The 18,579-nt window shown below is 42.4% G+C and overlaps 1 protein-coding gene across 2 annotated transcripts in view; it reads right to left on the bottom strand.

The window, feature by feature from the left end:
- The window catches only part of ELOVL7 (ELOVL fatty acid elongase 7), a 161,620-nt gene that overhangs the window by 81,783 nt on the left and 61,258 nt on the right, over positions 1-18,579 (bottom strand). For both annotated transcript variants that reach the window (XM_033930599.1, XM_033930605.1), the window contains exons 2-3: positions 9,867-9,969; positions 5,867-6,057 (exon numbers count right to left, since the gene is read on the bottom strand). In XM_033930599.1, the coding sequence (XP_033786490.1) occupies positions 5,867-6,057; positions 9,867-9,930 (255 nt within the window). In that variant the 5' untranslated portion in view covers positions 9,931-9,969. The remainder of the gene's footprint in view (positions 1-5,866; positions 6,058-9,866; positions 9,970-18,579) is intronic.

Below are 18,579 nucleotides of genomic sequence, written 5' to 3'. Positions count from 1 at the left end.
TGCTAAGTTTTATTTTGCCACTGTAGCTGAAGAGAACATTATTTTATTTTGCAAAATGCCAATTTGCAGAATCGTACTGCTATGTTTTGACATTTATTTATTGAACCTTGTCAAAGAAAAGTGTGGAATTTAAGTGTGGAACGCCAAACCATTATGAAGTTCCTATTCCTGCAGAAGAGAACTCCAAAAGAAATCCATGAATATATGATGCAAACATTGAGTGGCAAATGCCCATCATACTCCCCAGTGAAGAAGTGGTGTGCAAACTGCCAGCATGGCGATTTCGAGACTGAAGATACAGCAAGGTAAGAGAGGCCACAAATAACATCAACTCCTGAAATTGTTGACCATGTCCATGACCTGATTTGGCAGATTGGCGAATATCAGCTAAAATAATTGCTGAGACACTACAGATATCCAGGGTATATAATCCACGAGCAGGTGGATATGCAGTAATGCTGCCCAATTCATCGATTTACTTCAATAGGGCAGAAAGTGAAGGATTCAATGATCCAATATCCCCCCACCCCCGATGAGATCTAATATACTTCCGGGCCTCTAAAACAGCAGTGACGGTGGCCGGCCGACAGAGGCAGCGCTCTGAACAGGAAGCTTGCAACCTGCCCTGCCGGGGCCTTCCGCCTTCCGCGGTACTAATGACATGATAGAGGGAAGTCCTGGTAGGGCAGACCGCAAGCTGCCTGTTCACAGTGCTGCCTTTGCCAGCCATTCACCGCCACTTTAGGAGGCCTGGAGATATATCAGATTTCACGGGGATGGGAGGGAACACTACTGCACAGGGGGATGGGTGGGAGGAATTGTTGGACATAGGGTAGAGGGCAGGGAAAGATGGTATATGGGGAGAAAGAAATGTTGCAGGTGATAATGGAGGGGAGGAAGGGAGAGATGTTGCATGGAGGGGAACAGAGAAGTTTGACCCAGGGCACAAGGGGGGGGAGGGAGAGCGAGAGAGAGATGGTCGATGGTGAGAAAAACAGAAATGTTGGATATGGCAGAGGAAGGTAGAAATTTGAAATGTATCCTGTCAGAGCTAGTGTTAGCAAGCATAAACTAGGACTTATCAGAGAGGAAAAGTCTTTTTGGTTTATTTTGTTTGCACTACAGCGCCAGCGTAGGGTTAGAGAGGGTGAGGTGGGTGAAGAGGCTACAAAATAAACCCGCAAAGACGTTTGGAAAGAAAATTAATGCATGCTTGGGTGGGGAAAGTGAATCGAAATTTAAGAAAAATTGATTTTAATAGGCTAAATGGAAAAATTTTTTCCCTGAATCGGGCAGCACTAGTATGTAGAAGCTATGTGGCATAAATGTGCATGAGTCGAGTCTCTTTCATTTGAAATGAAGCTCTGAAATGAAAGGGCATAGTATGAAGTTAAGAGGTGATAGGCTCAGGAGTAATCTAAGGAAATTTTTTTTTTTTTTACAGAAAGGGTGGTACATACATGGAACAGTCTCCCGGAAGAGATGGTGGAGACAAGAGACTGTGTCTGAATTCAAGAAAGTATGGAATAGGCACGTGGGATCTCAATGTTAATTGAGGAAGAAATATGGTTACTGCGGATGGGCAGACTGGATAGGCCATATGGCCTTTATCTGCCATCATGTTTCTATGCGACACTCAGTTCAAAAGACTGGATAGCCCCCATCTTGCTGCTGGACTGCTGCCTGCATCTTAATATTGGTGATTTCTTTTTTAAGTTGTTATGGGAGCTGGAATATGTACACTAAAGTTCCCCTAAGATTGCTTAATTATATATTAGGCTATGGCAGGGGTAGGCAATTCCAGTCCTCAAGAACCACAGGCAGGTCAGGTTTTCAGGATATCCACAATAAAAATACATGAGATAGATTTGCACCACATACATTGTGGATAAGTAAGATCGGCAATGCGGTGCTCAACACAAAGCTTCCCCTCCGACGCGAACTGCCCGGATGGAATCTTACTTGTTGCTGATACCGGGGAGCCCATTGCCGATCTTATAAGTGTCGCTGATGCTGGAGTGGGGGGAAGCGTAGCTCATCATAAGTGGGGAGGAGGGCCCCTAGCCGATCTTAACTGCTTGAGGGGGGGCCTTAGCTGTTTACAAAAAAAAGGCGAGGTGAAGGGAGACGGTAGGGCAGCTGCTCTCTGCCCTATTAAGTGCCGTTGATGCCGGAGGGATGGGGGCATTGCTGCTCTTAGGGGGGGGGGGTGTATTTCTGATCTTACTTGTCCCCGTTTGAAAAAAAAAAAGCGGAAACATAGGTGAGTGGTGACCTGCAAAGGGGAGGGGAAGGGAGGGAGATGGGCCTGGGGTAGAGGGAGAGAGAGAAGGGGGCAGACAGATATCAGTTCAGAGGAGACAGCAAATGCTGAATGGAAGTGGAGAAAACACATTCTAGATGGAAGGATGGGATAAAGAAAAAGGGCATATACTGGATGGGGGAAGAAGAGAGTTAGTGAGATAGTGGCAGGGTGAAGGAAAGGGGTGGCAATCTATGGGTAGACACAATTAAAAAAGGGAAACTGAGGACTGAATAATAAGAGAGAATTTAATTTAGACAGATGCAGAAAATAGAGAAGAGAGAGATGCCAGAGCATGGGGAGAAAGGGGGAGGGAGACAGAAATATCAGATCTGAGTGGAGGAAATGAGAAGAGAGGGGGAAGGAAGGAAAGATGGAAGGAGAGCGATGCCAGACCATAAGGGGAACAGAGGGAAGAAAATGGATGCCAGACCAAGGGGGCAGGGGGAGGGCAGGAGGAGAAATGGAAAGACGAAAGGAGGTTGGCGGACAGTTTCTGGAAGGCGCAGACAGTGGATGAAGGAAGAAAATGACAAGATGAAGAAAGCAGAAACTGGGAGACAAAGGTTGTTAGGTCCCATCAACTTGTGCTCGAGTCCTAGTCCAATATTAGATGAATATTGGAGAAGAGCAAAGAATACCAAAACTCCCATACCTTTGCTTCATTGACTACATCAAAGCTTTTCACTGTGTGGATTATAATAAACGATGGAGAACGCTAGTGCAAATGGGAAGACCCAAACACATAATTCAGCTGAAAATCAAGACAACAAAAGGTAGAAAAAATTTCTATTTTTTAATTTTTTTGCTATAGGATAAATAGCTGTGTTGATAAATGTTGATAAATAGAAAATGCAAATACAGCGATTGTTTTATTGGACTAATTTTAATAAATTTTTGACTAACTTTTAGAGACCAAATTCTCCTTCCTCAGGTCAGGTCAGATCAGGATACTGTAATACTTTACTGACATAAGGAAAGAGGGTTTGACCTCTGAAAGCTAATTAAAAAATGTATTAGTCCAATAAAATGGTATGATCTTATTTTCCATTTTTTGTTTTAGTTTTATTTGTTAATTTGTAAAGTGATTTGTTATTTCTCTTTTTTCAAATTTACATCTGCTATCTTTATATTTTATTCAATATTGGGGGATATGCATCACTGTTTCTTCACCCCCTAAACTGTACAGTTCCTTCGGTTTGTAGCACAAGCCAGCATGCTGAATGCTCTGCACTATTCCGATGGTCACAGAATTCCTATGAACGTCAGAACAGCGCAGAACATTCAGCCCACCAGCGCTAAAAACCTCTTCCGTGCTTTTGTAAAAAAAAAAAAAAAAAAAAAAAGGGGGGGGAGGAGGGTATTCTGTGATTACTTATTCCATACTGGATGAGGGTGGTTCTGTGTCCTGTGTGTATGAAAGACATGGTTTTCTGTTAGCATTGACCAGCTTTGTTTGGCGAAATGCATCAGGCATGGCTCCTGGGATCACCTTGAATAAACTTGATTTCAATCTCCTTATTGTCTGCTGATCTTTTGTTCCACGTTGGATTCTTTGATAGATCATTTGCCTTGTTGTTTTGTTACAAATTACCATACATGGAGTGGAACATACCAGAGAAGTTACAGATTTGGTTGTTTATACATACATATGGATTAAAGTTGGACAACATAGAGTGAGGCAGTTGAGAGGAGTTGCAAACTTGGTGATTAATACAGACTTATGTTTTGGATAGTATTATTGCTTTACAATGCATTTGAACACTTTTGTATACGTATGGAAAGGGTTCAGAGTTAAAGTCCTGGGCAATAGGTGGGAAGGAAGGGGGGATTTGTTCAAAGATGTTTGGGGCTTGCATAGAACTAAAACTGTACACTGGCACTGGTATGGTAATCTTTGTTGTTTTGAATTTTATAATAAAAGAATAAAGAAATACAAGTGGAAAAAAGAAGTAAATAAGAAAACAGGTAATTAAATGAGGGCGGGGCATAGGCAGGTAGAGGTGGGATGTGGGCGGGGCAGGGCTGGGGGGCCTAGTGCACTTGTATGCCTAGGGGCCCTCGAAGAATTAATACTAGCGAATGAAATTAAAATAGTGAAGCACCACTCCCCACTGGCAGCAATACAGTTGGAGAGCTGCTCAGCTTAGAGCAGTGGTCTCAAACTCAAACCCTAACCCTTTGCAAGGCCACATTTTGGATTTGTAGGTACTTGGAGGGCCTCAGAAAAAATAGTTAATGTCTTATTAAAGAAATGACAATTTTGTATGAGGTAAAACTCTTTATACTTTATAAATCTTTCCTTTTGGCTAAGTCTTAATAATAATATTGTAATTTATAGCTAAAGAGACATATGATCAAGAAACTGTTTTATTTTACTTTTGTGATTATGATAAACATACCGAGAGCCTCAAATTAGTACCTGGCGGGCCACATGTGGTTCCCGGGCCACGCATTTGAGACCACTGGCTTAGAGGGAACAGTAACCCCCCCAACACTACCTCTCCTGAGATAGTGGGAACTTGGGGAGGGGGAGATGTCCTTAAACAAACCCTGCAAAAGCGCAAACATACTGTACCTGTCACAGTAATAGACACTAAAATGCAAAATATTGGATATGCACATTTCCCAAAGCTGACATAATAATTTATAAAGTCAAACAAAAAATACTTTTTTTTTTTTTTTTCTTTAAACCTTTGAGCATTTCTTTAGTCCCAGTGTATTTTTCTCTATTGTCTCTAGGGTCTCTTGTACTATTGACACTACTTCTCTATGTTCATTATCCATCTTTCCTCAGCAGCCCTATCCATTCTGTCCAGCCTCTGTGTCACTATCCCTAACCTCCCTCATGTTCAGGAACTCTTTTCTGTATCCCTATCTTACTCTGTCTAGCATCCCCATCTGTGTCACTATCCCTCCCCCTTATATCCAGCATCGTCCATATGTCCCTGTTTCTATGGCCAGCAACTTATGTCAGTAAAATGCGGGAGCAGTATATCAAAAATCTTAATAAACAAACATCTCTTCAGTCTCCTTGTCCCTCCCCATGCACAGTTTCTCTCCATTTCCTCCTGCACCTCCCACCCCATGATCCAGCATTTCTCCCCCATTCCCTCCTTGGTCCAGGATGTCTGCCTCTCTCTATACCCCCTCCTTCTTTGTCTAGGATGTTTGTCTCTCTCTATCTCCCCTTCTCCCTACTCTTTCCCTTTGCTTCCCCTCACCCCTGGTGAGCAGATCCAGCATTCTCTGCCTCTCTGATGCAATTTCTCATGGGTGGGACAATGCCAGCCAGAGAGGCAGCTTTCTGTGTTGTTTCTGCTGCAACCCACAGCAGCATTTGGAGAACCATTGGATAGTTGAGGATCTGGAAAGATGTTGGATCCAGGACGGAGAGAGAAAGGGAGGGTTCAGCTGCAGATGGACCCCTGCCATTGGCTTGTTCAATGGTAGCTATAGCCCTGACTAATGTCATGCCTCCCTTAAATTTATACAGGTAGCTCCTGGACAATTAAATGTATTTCAAATATTATATTATGAGCTACATGTTTTAAAATAACTTACCTCATAAAAAATATAGGAGGAGAAAAATACTATGCTGAAGTTATAAAACACCATTGTTTTCTTGAGATCAAAAGGTTTCCTGTTTTCCATGAGCTTTGGCCCTAGAGATGTCACAAAGTAAATGTAGGCTCCAATGATAATGGTCTGTGACAGAGGAGAGGACATGAATAGCCAATCTTCTACTCTGGGATCTGGAAGAAAAACAGCAGCTACTTAACCTGAGCCAACACTACTATGTTACAAAAATGTTTAGTGTTCCACGTAAATTCATAAATTTATATTTGTCTAGCCTGTGCATCATCAAAAGTATCCTTCTGTACGTGTTAGGGAATGGTTTGGCAGAAATAGGGTCTCCACTTTTACAAGCGCCCTTTCTTTCTGCCATCTAACCTCTGTACTCTGCATTGTTAATTCATTACAGATAATATTCAACTTTATTAGTATGTGTTTTAACTTTTTCTGATTTTATCATCATGGTTTTCTTAGACTTAATGTTTTGCTTTTATATATTTTAAATTTCATATATAGTGCTATATTTTTAAGTGGTTTTGTGTACCACTGAATGGTCTTAAACAGTGGTCTCAAACTCAAACCCTTTGTGGGGCCACATTTTGGATTTGCAGGTACTTGGAGAGACACAGAAAAAATAGTTAATGTCTTATTAAAGAAATGACAATTTTGCATGAGGTAAAACTCTTTATAGTTTATAAAAAAACTTTCCTTTAACAGTTAAAGGAAAGATAGATAAACGATAAAGAGTTTTACCTTACGCAAAATTGTCATTTCTTTAATAAGACTTTAAATATTTTTTCTGTGGCCCTCCAAGTACTCTATTTTTTCTGCAGCCCTCACATTTAAAGTTTAATAACTTTTCTTTCTCAAAACTGACACATTTCAATCACTATATTGAAAATAAAATCATTTTCCCTACCTTTATTGGCTAGTGACTTTATTTTTCTGTGCTTTTAACTATGTTTCCAGGGCCTTCTTGTCCTTTGACTGTTTTTCTCTCCATCTTCACTTTCTGCCTCGCATCCATCTTTGGCATTAACTTAATATTAAATTTTTCTGCCTTCTTTTCAAAATCTACGTTTCCATGTCTTCCCTTCCTTTCCTATCTCTCTCTTCTTCCGTCCTATTTCCATGGTCTGACATCTCTTTCCTTCCTTTCTCTCCCTCCCTCCTTCCTTCCTTTCCCCTGGTCTGGCATCTGTCTCCTTCCCTCCCCCATGCCCTAGCATGTCCCCCTCCATGGTCTGGTATCTCCTTTCCTTCCCTCCCTTGAACTTGGCTTCTCTTGTTACTCTCCTCTCCCTTCTCCTTCCTTCCCTCTCTTTCCCCAATTGGATGCAGCAGCAACAGAAGCAGCATTTCCCTTTCCCCTTTCCTGTGCATCAGAAGCCTTTCTCTTCCCCTTTCCCTCCTCCTCCCTTTCCCTGTGCAGCAGCAGAAACAGCATTTCCCTTCCCCCTTTCCTGTGCAGCAGAGGCATTTCTCTTCCCCCTTCCCTCCCTCCCCTTTCCCTGTGCAGCAGCGGCAGCAGCATTTCCCTAGGGTCCCCCTTTCCTATGTAGCAGAAGCATTTCTCTTTCTTCTCCCCTTCCGTTCCCTTCCTTGTGGAGCAGCAGCGTGTCTGGCTGGCTCCCTTGCTCAGTCGATCGGTCCGTTCAAAGCCGCGGGTGGCGGCTCCTCGCGAGATCCGCGCCTGCATCTGAAGCCTCTCTGATGTTGAGACGTCAGAAAGGCTTCCAATGCAGGAGTGGATAGCGCGAGGAGCCGCAACCCGCGGCTTTGAATGGAACGATCGACTGAACAAGGGAGCCAGCCAGACATGCTGCTGCTCCACAAGAAAGGGAAGGGGGAAGAGAAATGCTGGTGTGGATGGCGCGAGGAGCCGCCGCCGGCCGCAGCTATGACCAGAACAATCAACTGCAGCAAGGGAGCAGTTGATCATCGCTTTCAGACCGCGGGCCGCAAAATAGCACCTGGAGGGCCACAAGTTTGAGACCGCTGGTCTTAAGTAAGGTAGAGAGAACGAGAGGGCACTCTCTAAAGTTGAAAGGGGATAGATTCCGTACAAACGTAAGGAAGTTCTTCTTCACCGAGAGAGTGGTAGAAATCTGGAACGCTTTTTCAGAGGCTGTTATAAGGGAAAACACCCTCCAGGGATTCAAGACAAAGTTAGATAAGTTCCTGCTGAACCAGAACATATGCAGGTAAGGTTAGACTCAGTTAGGGCACTGGTCTTTGACCTAATGGCCGCCGCATGAGCGGACTGCTGGGCACAATGGACCACTGGTCTGACCCAGCAGCGGCAATTCTTAAAAAGCAGCAGTCCCAGCACTGACACTTGGTGAACCCAACAATTTAAAATAATACAAAAAAGAGAAAGATTAACCACAAATAACTAGATCCACAAAAGGTTAATCAACTGAGAAAAGACCCTTATTAAGATAGGATTTACTTATACATATAAATGAAGGAAAGAATCTCAGAATTGCCACCCCAAGGATCATAATAATATCATCCATATAAGGAATCGTGGCATGGGTATCTTTCATTGATCCAAAACCTTCATAAGTAACCGTAACGTAATCTTATCACTATTTAACTAATAAATGCCTTCACTACTCAATGAGTTTAACATGTATCTGACCTATTAAATTTATTTAAATTTTTTCTTTATATCCTTTTTCTTTTTTTCTATTCACTATTTAAAAAACTTAGTCACTATATTTGAAGAACAGAACTGTGCAAATAGCAAATCATAGAACTGTGCAAAATAGCATGTCTAAAGTGCAAAAATGCAAATAAGCAGAATAAATTATTTGTGGCTTAAATATAATATCAGTCAAAGCTTTAATTTGCTTATTTGCACAGTTATTGCATTTTTGCACTTTAGACATGCTATTTTGCACAGTTCTGTGATTTGCTATTTGCACAGTTCTGTTATTAAAATATAGTGACTAAGTTTTTTAAATAGTGAATAGAAAAAAAGAAAAAGGATATAAAGAAAAAATTTAAATAAGTTTAATAGGTCAGATACATGTTAAACTCATTGAGTAGTGAAGGCATTTATTAGTTAAATAGTGATAAGATTATGTTACGGTTATTTATGAAGGTTTTGGATCAATGAAAGATACCCATGCCACGATTCCTTATATGGATGATATTATTATGATCCTTGGGGTGGCAATTCTGAGATTCTTTCCTTCATTTATATGTTATAAGTAAATCCTAGCTATCTTAATAAGGGCCTTTTCTCAGTTGATTAACCTTTTGTGAACCCAACAATTTACCCTTCTCCATCAAGAATATTGACCATTTAAACCTGCTCTCTGTTTTTCAACCAATTCTTAATCCATAATAGGACATTACCTCCTATCCCATGACACTCTAATTTCCTCAGAAATCTTTCAGACATACTTTTGTCAAATGCCTTTTTGAAAATCCAAATACTTGATATCAAACCTGGCTCACTTTTATCCACATGTTCATTCATCCCTTCAAAAGAAATACAGAAGATTGGTGAGGCAAGATTTCCCTTGATTAAATCCATGTTGGCTTTCTCTCATTAATCCATGCTTATGTATATGTTCTGTTATTTTGTTCTTTATAATAGTCTCTACCATTTTGCCCGGCACCAACATCAGACTCACCAGTCTTAACTTTGCTCAATTTCTTGTAGTCAGGTATCTCTGTATCTATCGCCGATACATTAGCAGCTCTCCTGGGCTAGACATCTCTTGGTCCTTTTATATAATTTCATCTTTATTTGAAGCATCTGTGTCTGCCTTCTTGCTTTGACTACAATTTCTTATATGGCTTCCCTAATTAACCCATAACTTTCTGTACTTCACTATGCTTAAAACATTGTTGCTCAATTACAATGAAATATACAATAATGATACTCTTCTCCCCCCTCCCCCCCGAGATCACAGACTGTTTTCTCTTTTTGGATCCAGCATAAAATAAACTAATCTTGTATTCCAGTACTCACCAGCATCTTTAAACCATTCATCATAAAGTATTACTGCTCTTGATGTCAGATCTTTGAAGGCCATTATCTCTGGAATTTCTTGTAACTATGGTTTTATTCTGCCCTAAAAATAAAAAAAAAGACCAAGATCGTTATCTATTAAACAAAGAAATATTTAAAAGTATATTAAACAATCCTTAGTGTTATGGAATTGTTTAAACAGAGAATAAAACTTCTTAAGACTTGTCGAAGCACCACAGTTTTTAGCAGTATTGACCTCCCAAGCTTTATTAGGGGTGTCCAACCTGCGGCCCGAGGGCTACATGCAGCCCAGTGAAGTATTTTGTGCGGCCCTGTTTGAGGACGATGCAGTGTTTTCCTCTTCTGCCCCGGGTGTTTACTGTCTTGCCAGCTCCCTCCTCTGTCTTGCTGTAGAGTTTGCACGTTTGTGCAGCCCCAGAAACATTTTTTTCGACCAATGCGGCCCAGTGAAGCCAAAAGGTTGGACATCCTTGCTTTAGATTATATAGGGGTCCTTTTACTAAGGCGCGCTAGCCATTTTAGCTTGCGCTAAATGCTAACACGTCCATAGACTATAATGAATACGTTAGCATGTAGCATGCGCTAAAACAGTAGCGCGCCTTAGTAAAAGGACCCCGTTGTGATTTGCCAAAACAGATATAATGGCCATGTCACTGTTTTCTTTTGACCGAGTCCCTCCCAGTGCGGCAAACCTAAGGATCTCAGAAACATACAGGGTAGAAGCAAGAAAAATTATAAAACAGTCTAATACTTGATCTTGGAAATAGAAACCCAAATCAGCTTCTCAATGATTCTGAATATTACTGCCCACTTCTCCTCTCCTAGTATATAAATCTTGACTTGCTCAACATTAAGTATGTTCTTGCATGATAAATCTCAAAATTGTAATCTTCACCGAGCTGCTTCTGGATTACCTTTTATTCTTCATTTTATTTTTTTTTATATTTTAGGAATCTTATTGCTTTCACGTTCTTTGTATATTGCCTAGAGCTACTTGGGAATTTAGGCAATTAATAAGTAGAATAAATAAATACAATCTACTAGAGAACAGGAATTACTGCTGATGGCATGATTTTCAAACATTTAAAATGTACCACCGATTTAATGCGTTTACAAACACCGTTGATAAACTATTTTAGCATAAACCATACAAGTGACTTGTTAGAAGCTAGACAAGTAAATCATAGGCACGGAACAGAAATGATTAACCCAAGTATCTACTTACAAACATAGGGGGAAGATTCTCAAAACTAAAATGTGCCTTTAACATGCTCACTTTCCGCCGTCATCGCCCAACTCCAACCCACACACACAACTCCTCTTGTGCTCCCCAAAGACCCCCACCTACCTTATTCAGCAAGTCTAGCCAGAGAGATGCCTACCTGCTCCAGAAGCGGCCTTAAGCCACTTGGGCCAATCAGAGCCTTAGGACCCTCCCCGGCGCATTCGAAGATGCACCGGGAAGGGGAAGGCCCGCCAGAGCAGATAGGCATCCTCTATCCGTACTTCCTAAATAAGGTAGAGAGGAGGGTCGGGCAATGGCGGGAAAGAGTGAGCATCTTTCCTGCTGCTTGGGGGGGGGGGGGGGGTTGGGCGATGGCGGGAGAGAGTAGGTATGTCTTCTGCTGCCAGGGGTGGGTGTTGGGAGGTTGTGTAACGCAGTGGGAGAGAGTGAGCATTTCTCTCAATGCCAGAGGGTGTTGGGTGGTTGTGCAACACAGCAGGAGAGTGGGCATCTCTTCTGCCGATCTTTGGTGGGTTTTTTTTATGTGGGTGTATTATGCACCTGTCATGATGTTACCACCAGTGACTCATCTCAAGTAAATTTAGCAAACCTATGCTCCGCGAACCTCATTTGCATGCGCTGGTTTTGGAGCATGACTAGCCTTAAAATCATTACAAGAATGGCTTGGACAGCAGCCCGTTTTGTTGGTTTTTTTTTTAAACCAGGAAGCTTTGATAATCTTCCCCATAGTGTTTCCAACAGTCAATTTTACAGCTTAGTCTTGTGGTTCACATGCCAGTGTAGTGATCTTAATTTGAGATTGAAGGGTGGGAAACTCAAGAGCAATGTAAGGAAATTATTTACGGAGAGGGTGGTAGAAGCCTGGAATGCGCTCCCGAGAGAGGTGGTGGAGAGGAAAACTTTGACGGAGTTCAAGAAAGCATGGGATGAACACAGAGGATCTAGAATCAGAAAATAATAGTAAATATTGAAGAACTAAGGCAGACTTGCACGGTCTGTGTCTGTATATGGCTGTTTGGGGGGAGGATGGGCTGGGGAGGGCTTCAATGGCTGAGAGGGTGTAGATGGACTGGAGTGAGCTGTGACGGAGACTTCAGTAGTTGGAACCTAAAAACAGTACCGGGCAGAGCTTCAGATTTTTGCCCAGAAATAGCTAAGGAGAAGAAGAAGAAAAAAAACCAACAAATTTTTGGATTGAATCAGATTGGGCAAACTAGATGGACCTTTCGGGTCTTTATCTGTCATCATCTACTATGTTACTATGTCTCTGGCTCAAATCCCACACTGGGATTTCTACTCCCCAGATTGGATGGTGCTGAGAAAGCAGCATTCCCAGCCTTTGGGAGTGACTGGGACAACTAAGCATGGCACAAAAGGAGCCAGGAACCAAAGTTCTGTGAACTGCAAACGTAGCATGCTACATGGCTCCTAGCACAGAGTGGTGATTGCAATGATCCAATTAAGTATGCTTTGGAGGAGAAGAGAATATTAAAAATGGGAAAATTTGACAAGATAATGCAAAGGGAGGCAGCAGCAGAAAATTGTTGGATCAAATAGTACAGCAAGTAGAACAGTACATAAGAACATTAAAAAAAAGCCTTACTGGGTCAGACCAATCTAGACCAGTAGCCTGTCTTCACGGTGACCAATTCAGGTCACTAGTATCTGGCAAAAACCCAAAGAGAGTAGTAGTGTTCCATGCTACTGATACAGGGCAAGCAGTGGCTTCCCCCATAACCATCTCAATAACAGACTATGGACTTTTCCAAACCTTTCTTAAAACCAGCTATGCTATCCGCTCTTACCACAACCTCTGGCAATGCGTTTCAGAGCTTAACACTTTTCCTGAGTGAAAAAATATTTCCTCCTATTGGTTTTAAAAATATTTCCCTGTAACTTCATTGAGTGTTCCCTAGTCTTTGTAATTTTTGACAAGAGTGAAAAATCAATTCACTTGTACCCATTCTACTCCACTCAGGATTTTGTAGACTTCAATCATATCTCCCCTCAGCCTTCTTTTCCAGGCTGAAGAGCCTGGATCTAGAAGCTGTAACAGAAGATGAGTTGGATATAGTGGCAATCACAGAGACATGGTTCACGGAGAACGATGACTAGGATATATTTATTTTATTTATTTAATCATTTATATACCACTTATATCCTAAGTGGTTTACATTCAGGTACTTTATCATATTTCTCTATCTGTCCCGGCAGGCTCAAACTCTATCTAGTGTTCCTGGAGCAATGAGGGAATTAAGTGACTTGCCAAGGGTCACAAGGAGCAGCGAGGGATCTGAACCCATAACCTCAGGGTTCTAAGGCTGTAGTTCTAACCACTACGCCACACACTCCCCACACACTGGGCTATAATCTGTTCAGGAAAAACAGGATACATAATAAATTGCCATACTGGGACAGACCAAAGGTCTAACAAGCCCAGTATCCTGTTTTCAATAGGGGCCAATCCAGATCACAAAAATCTGGTAAGATCCCAAGGGGTAAAACAGATTTTATGCTGCTTATCCTGGAAATAAGGAGTCGATTTCCCCCAAGCCATTTCAATAATTGCTTATGAACTTTTGTTTTAGGAAATAATCCAAACCATTTATAAACCCTGCTAAGCTTTGACCACATTCTCTGTCAACAAATTGCAGGATATGCAGGTAAGGAAGAGGCACTGTGGATCAGTTTGGAAAGAGGAAATGGTAAATATATTTACATTGGTGTGATATACAAACCTCCTTCACAGATGGAAGAAGTGGACAGAGATTTAACAGTAGACTTCCAGAATATACAGTATCTAAAAAAAGGGGAAGTTTTACTCATAGGTGATTTTAACATGCCAGATGTTGATTGGGGTATCCCTATTGTGGGGTCTTCTAGAAGTAGGGATATCCTGGATTTTCTACAAGGAGAGCTGTTCTACCAGTTGGTAATGGAACTCACGCAAGAAAAAAGCATTTGTTTCCTACAAACAATCAGGAAGAGGAGCAGTCAAAGAAGACTATCTGGCCAGGTCCAAAGCTGTCAAAATGACAGTCAGAGAGGCCAAGCTTCGAATAGAAGAGAATCTAGCAAAGGACATTAAGAAAGGGGATAAATCCTTCTTCAGGTACATCAGTGATAGGAAAAGAAACAAATGGGATAGCACGCCTTAGGAAAGCAGACGGGACTTATGCAGAATCAGATTCCGAGAAAGCCGAACTACTAAACGAATACTTCTGCTCAGTCTTTACCTGCGAGGCGCCAGGGTCCGGTCCACAATTGCAAGCAAGGCAAAGCTCAGAAGACCCGTTCTGGAATTTTGAGATTACACCCAGCAGCGTCTACTGCGAACTATCAAGACTCAAAGTGAACAAAGCCATGGGACCGGACAATCTACACCCCAGGGTGCTTAAGAGAGCTGTGTGATGTCCTGGCGGAGCCATTGTCTGTGCTCTTCAATCTTTCCTTGAGGGCGGGAAGAGTCCCCTTGGACTGGAAAACAGCCAATGTAATCCCACTCCACAAAAAGGGCTGCAGGACAGAGGCTGAGAATTACAGACCGGTGAGTCTCACATCCATAGTGAGTAAACTCATGGAAACACTAATTAAGCATAAATTAGATACGATCCTGGACGAGAAGAATCTACGGGATCCCCGCCAACATGGATTTACCAAGGGCAGGTCCTGCCAATCCAATCTAATTAGTTTCTTTGACTGGATAACAAGGAAACTAGATGTGGGTGAGTCCCTAGACGTCGTTTACTTGGACTTTAGTAAAGCTATTGATAACGTCCCGCACCGCAGACTATTGAACAAGATGAAATCAATGGGACTGGGAGAGACATTAACTACATGGGTCAGTGATTGGCTAAACGGTAGACTTCAGAGAGTGGTGGTGAATGGTGCCCCTTCAAAAACGTCAGAGGTGATCAGTGGAGTGCCGCAGGGCTCGGTCTTGGGCCCGATCCTCTTCAACATATTTGTGGGAGATCTGACTCAGGGGCTTCAGGGTAAAATCACATTATTTGCCGATGACGCCAAACTATGCAACATTGTAAGTGAAAACACTTTACCAGATAGTATGACGCAGGACCTACTTCTATTGGAACACTGGTCCTCAACTTGGCAGCTAAACTTTAATGCTAGAAAATGTAAGGTCATGCACCTCGGCAGCAGGAATCCATGCAAAACTTATACACTTAATGGTGAAACCTTAGCTAGGACCAAGGCGGAACGTGATTTGGGGGTGATCATTAGCGAAGACATGAAGACTGCCAATCAAGTGGAGAAGGCTTCATCAAAGGCAAGACAAATGATGGGTTGTATCCGAAGAAGCTTTATCAGCCGGAAGCCCGAAGTTATTATGCCGTTGTACAGATCCATGGTGAGGCCTCATCTGGAATATTGTATACAATTCTGGAGGCCACATTACCAAAAAGATGTACTGAGAGTTGAGTCGGTTCAAAGAATGGCCACCAGGATGGTCTCGGGACTCAAAGACCTCCCGTATGAGGAAAGGCTGAATAAATTGCAGCTATACTCACTCGAAGAACGTAGAGAGAGAGGAGACATGATAGAGACGTTTAAATATATCACCGGCCGTATTGAGGCGGAGGATGATATCTTCTTTTTTAAAGGTCCCTCGGCCACAAGAGGACATCCGCTGAAAATCAGGGGTGGGAAATTTCATGGCGACACCGAAAGAGTGGTCGATCGTTGGAATGAACTTCCGCTTCAGGTGATTCAGGCCAGCAGCGCGCCGGATTTTAAAAGGAAATGGGATACACATGTGGGATCTCTAGGGAGGTAAAAAATGTAGAGGGGATACACATGTGGTATCTCTAGGGGGGTAAATTCAAGGGGGTGGGGTTGTTAGAGTGGGCAGAATAGATGGGCTATAGCCCTTTTCTGCCGTCATCTTCTATGTTTCTATGTTTCTATACTGGACTTAGCGCTTACAAATGGGGAAAGTGTTTCTGATGTTACAGTGGGTGATCTGGCATCCAGTGATCACTGCATAGTACAGTTTAATATTGAGATGGGTTTAAAGAGGGCTCATTCAAAAGAAAAGATTCTAGACCAGGTGTGCCCAAAAGGTCGACCACAATTGACCTTTTGGGCAAAGTCAACGTGAATCGATCACGATACTCGCATTACCTTTGCGTTCTGTTCTCCCTGCTTCCCCGACATCAGGCCAGGCGTATACAAGCGCCAGGCCCACAGCCTTCCCACCCCAACATCAATTCTGATGTCAGAGTGGAAGTTCCAAGTCAGCCAATCGTTGCCTGGCTGGCCCGGAACTTCCTCTCCAACATCAGAATTGACATCGGGGTGGGAAGGCTGTGGGCCTGGCACTTGTACGCGCCTGGCCTGGAGGCGGAGAAAGAAGGAAAGAAAGGGGAGGGGCAGGGAGAGAGGAAGGAAAAGTTGGACTCATGGAGGAACAAAGATGTTGGTTGGGGAATGGAACGAGGTCTGGTATTTACAGTCAGAAGAAGGAAGTGCAAACCAGAGACTCATGAAATCACCAGACAGCAAAGGTGGAAAAAATGATTTTATTTTAAATTTAGTGATCAAAATGTGTCCGAATTTATATCTGCTGTCTATATTTTGCACTATGGCCCCCCTTTTTTTAAAAAACAAAACAAAAAAAACCACAAAACTTATCTTTATTACATTTCAATTATTTATATGCTCACAAACATCATTCCAAATAAGCAGCGTCTTAAATCTTTACAAAAAAGAAAAGAACTTCCAAACAAACATTGCTCAATTGTTAGTCCATAATATGTAGGGGAGATAGCTTAAAAAGTTGGATAAATCATAATTATTATCAAATCTTCATAAGAAAACTGAATAGCGTTCCTGATAGCTAATCTAGTTCTAAATTTTTGAGCCTTCCTCCTGAGATTTTGCGGGGGTACTTGCAGAAATCACATATTTACCCATTATAAACCTTGAAAGCTCCGATGACTCAAAAAATAATAATATATATATATATTTTTTTTTTTTTTTTTAACTCCTTGGAACTTACAACATTTACATGGAAACCTAAGTATAAAAGTACCAAGACCTGAGGCCTTAAAAGGAGAAATTGTTTCATCTTTTTGGGGGTAACTCTGGAAACATCCGGATACATTCTAACTTTCTGATCTAGGAATAGTTTATCTTTATACTTAAAAAAGATTTTCAAAAGCCAATCTCTGTCCGAGTCCAGTGCTAACTGGACAAAAAGTATAGCAACTCTCATCTGCTCAGAGTCTGAACTCTCCAAAATATTTGTTAAATTTAACGTCCATTTCTGGGGCTTGTTGATCTTCAGGTGTTTTCTTCTTCCCTTCCAGGAGATAGTAAATTTTTGAAACTGGGGTATACGCATTTTGAGGAATCTTCAAGTTCTCTGTAAGATACCTCTTGAACATATCAAGCGCGGATATAGTTATTAATTTTGGAAAATTAATTAGTCTCAAGTTATTTCTTCTTAATGCGTTCTCCAATATTTTTAATTTAAAGTTAATATAGTCAAACCTCGGTTTCCGAGTGTACCGGTTTGCGAGTGTTTTGCAAAACATTCATAAAATCGGTGCCTCGGAAAGCAAATTTGACTCGATTTATGAGTGCCACACCCCGCGATCCGGCATTCCCCCCAGCGATCCGGCATCCCATCCCCCCGTGATCTTACATGCTTCCCCGAGCACCAAAACAATATCCCTTACCCCGATTGGGCACCGGCACCAGCACCAACGCACAGGACATGCCAGTGCCCGAAGATCCTCCCTCTTCTGTGCTGGGCTGGGTGGTGCATCGGCGATCCTTCCTCTTGCGTGTGCTGGGCCGGAGTGGGCCTTGAGCATTTGCGCATGCTCAAGGCCTTCTGGTCTCGCTCTCTCCGAGATTCTGAATCTGAGAATCTCGGAGAGAGCGAGACCAGAAGGCTTTGAGCATGCGCAAATGCTCAAAGCCCACTCCATCCCAGCACAAGCAAGAGGAAGGATTGCCAATGCACCGCCCAGCCCAGCACAGAAGAGAGAGGATCTTCGGGCACTGGCATGTCCTGTGCGTTGGTGCTGGTGCCGGTGCCCAATCGGGGTAAGAGATATCGTTTTGGTGCTTGGGGGAGCATGTAAGATCGCGGGGGACACACAACTTGAGGGGGGATGCTGGATTGCAGGGGGGGTATGGAGCATCGGCCATGGCCTCAAGGGGGGGGGGGATTGGAGCAGCGCCGGTAGCCTTGGGTGGGGGGGGGAGTTGGTGGAACGAATCAAAGCGAGTTTCCATTCATTCCTATGGGGAAACTCGCTTTGATATACGAGCAATTTGGTTTACGAGCATACTTCTGGAACGAATTATGCTCATAAACCAAGGTTCCACTGTATTTCCATTATCTTTCATCAATAATTGATTCTGTATCCCCATAGATTCCACTTTTTGTTTAGCTAAATTTATTTCAATTTTTTC

The sequence above is a fragment of the Geotrypetes seraphini genome, chromosome 1 (assembly GCF_902459505.1).
Source record: "Geotrypetes seraphini chromosome 1, aGeoSer1.1, whole genome shotgun sequence".
In the NCBI taxonomy this organism is placed as follows: domain Eukaryota; kingdom Metazoa; phylum Chordata; class Amphibia; order Gymnophiona; family Dermophiidae; genus Geotrypetes; species Geotrypetes seraphini.
Note: the sequence above shows the minus strand (reverse complement) of the source record. Positions and strands in the feature narration are given on the sequence as shown.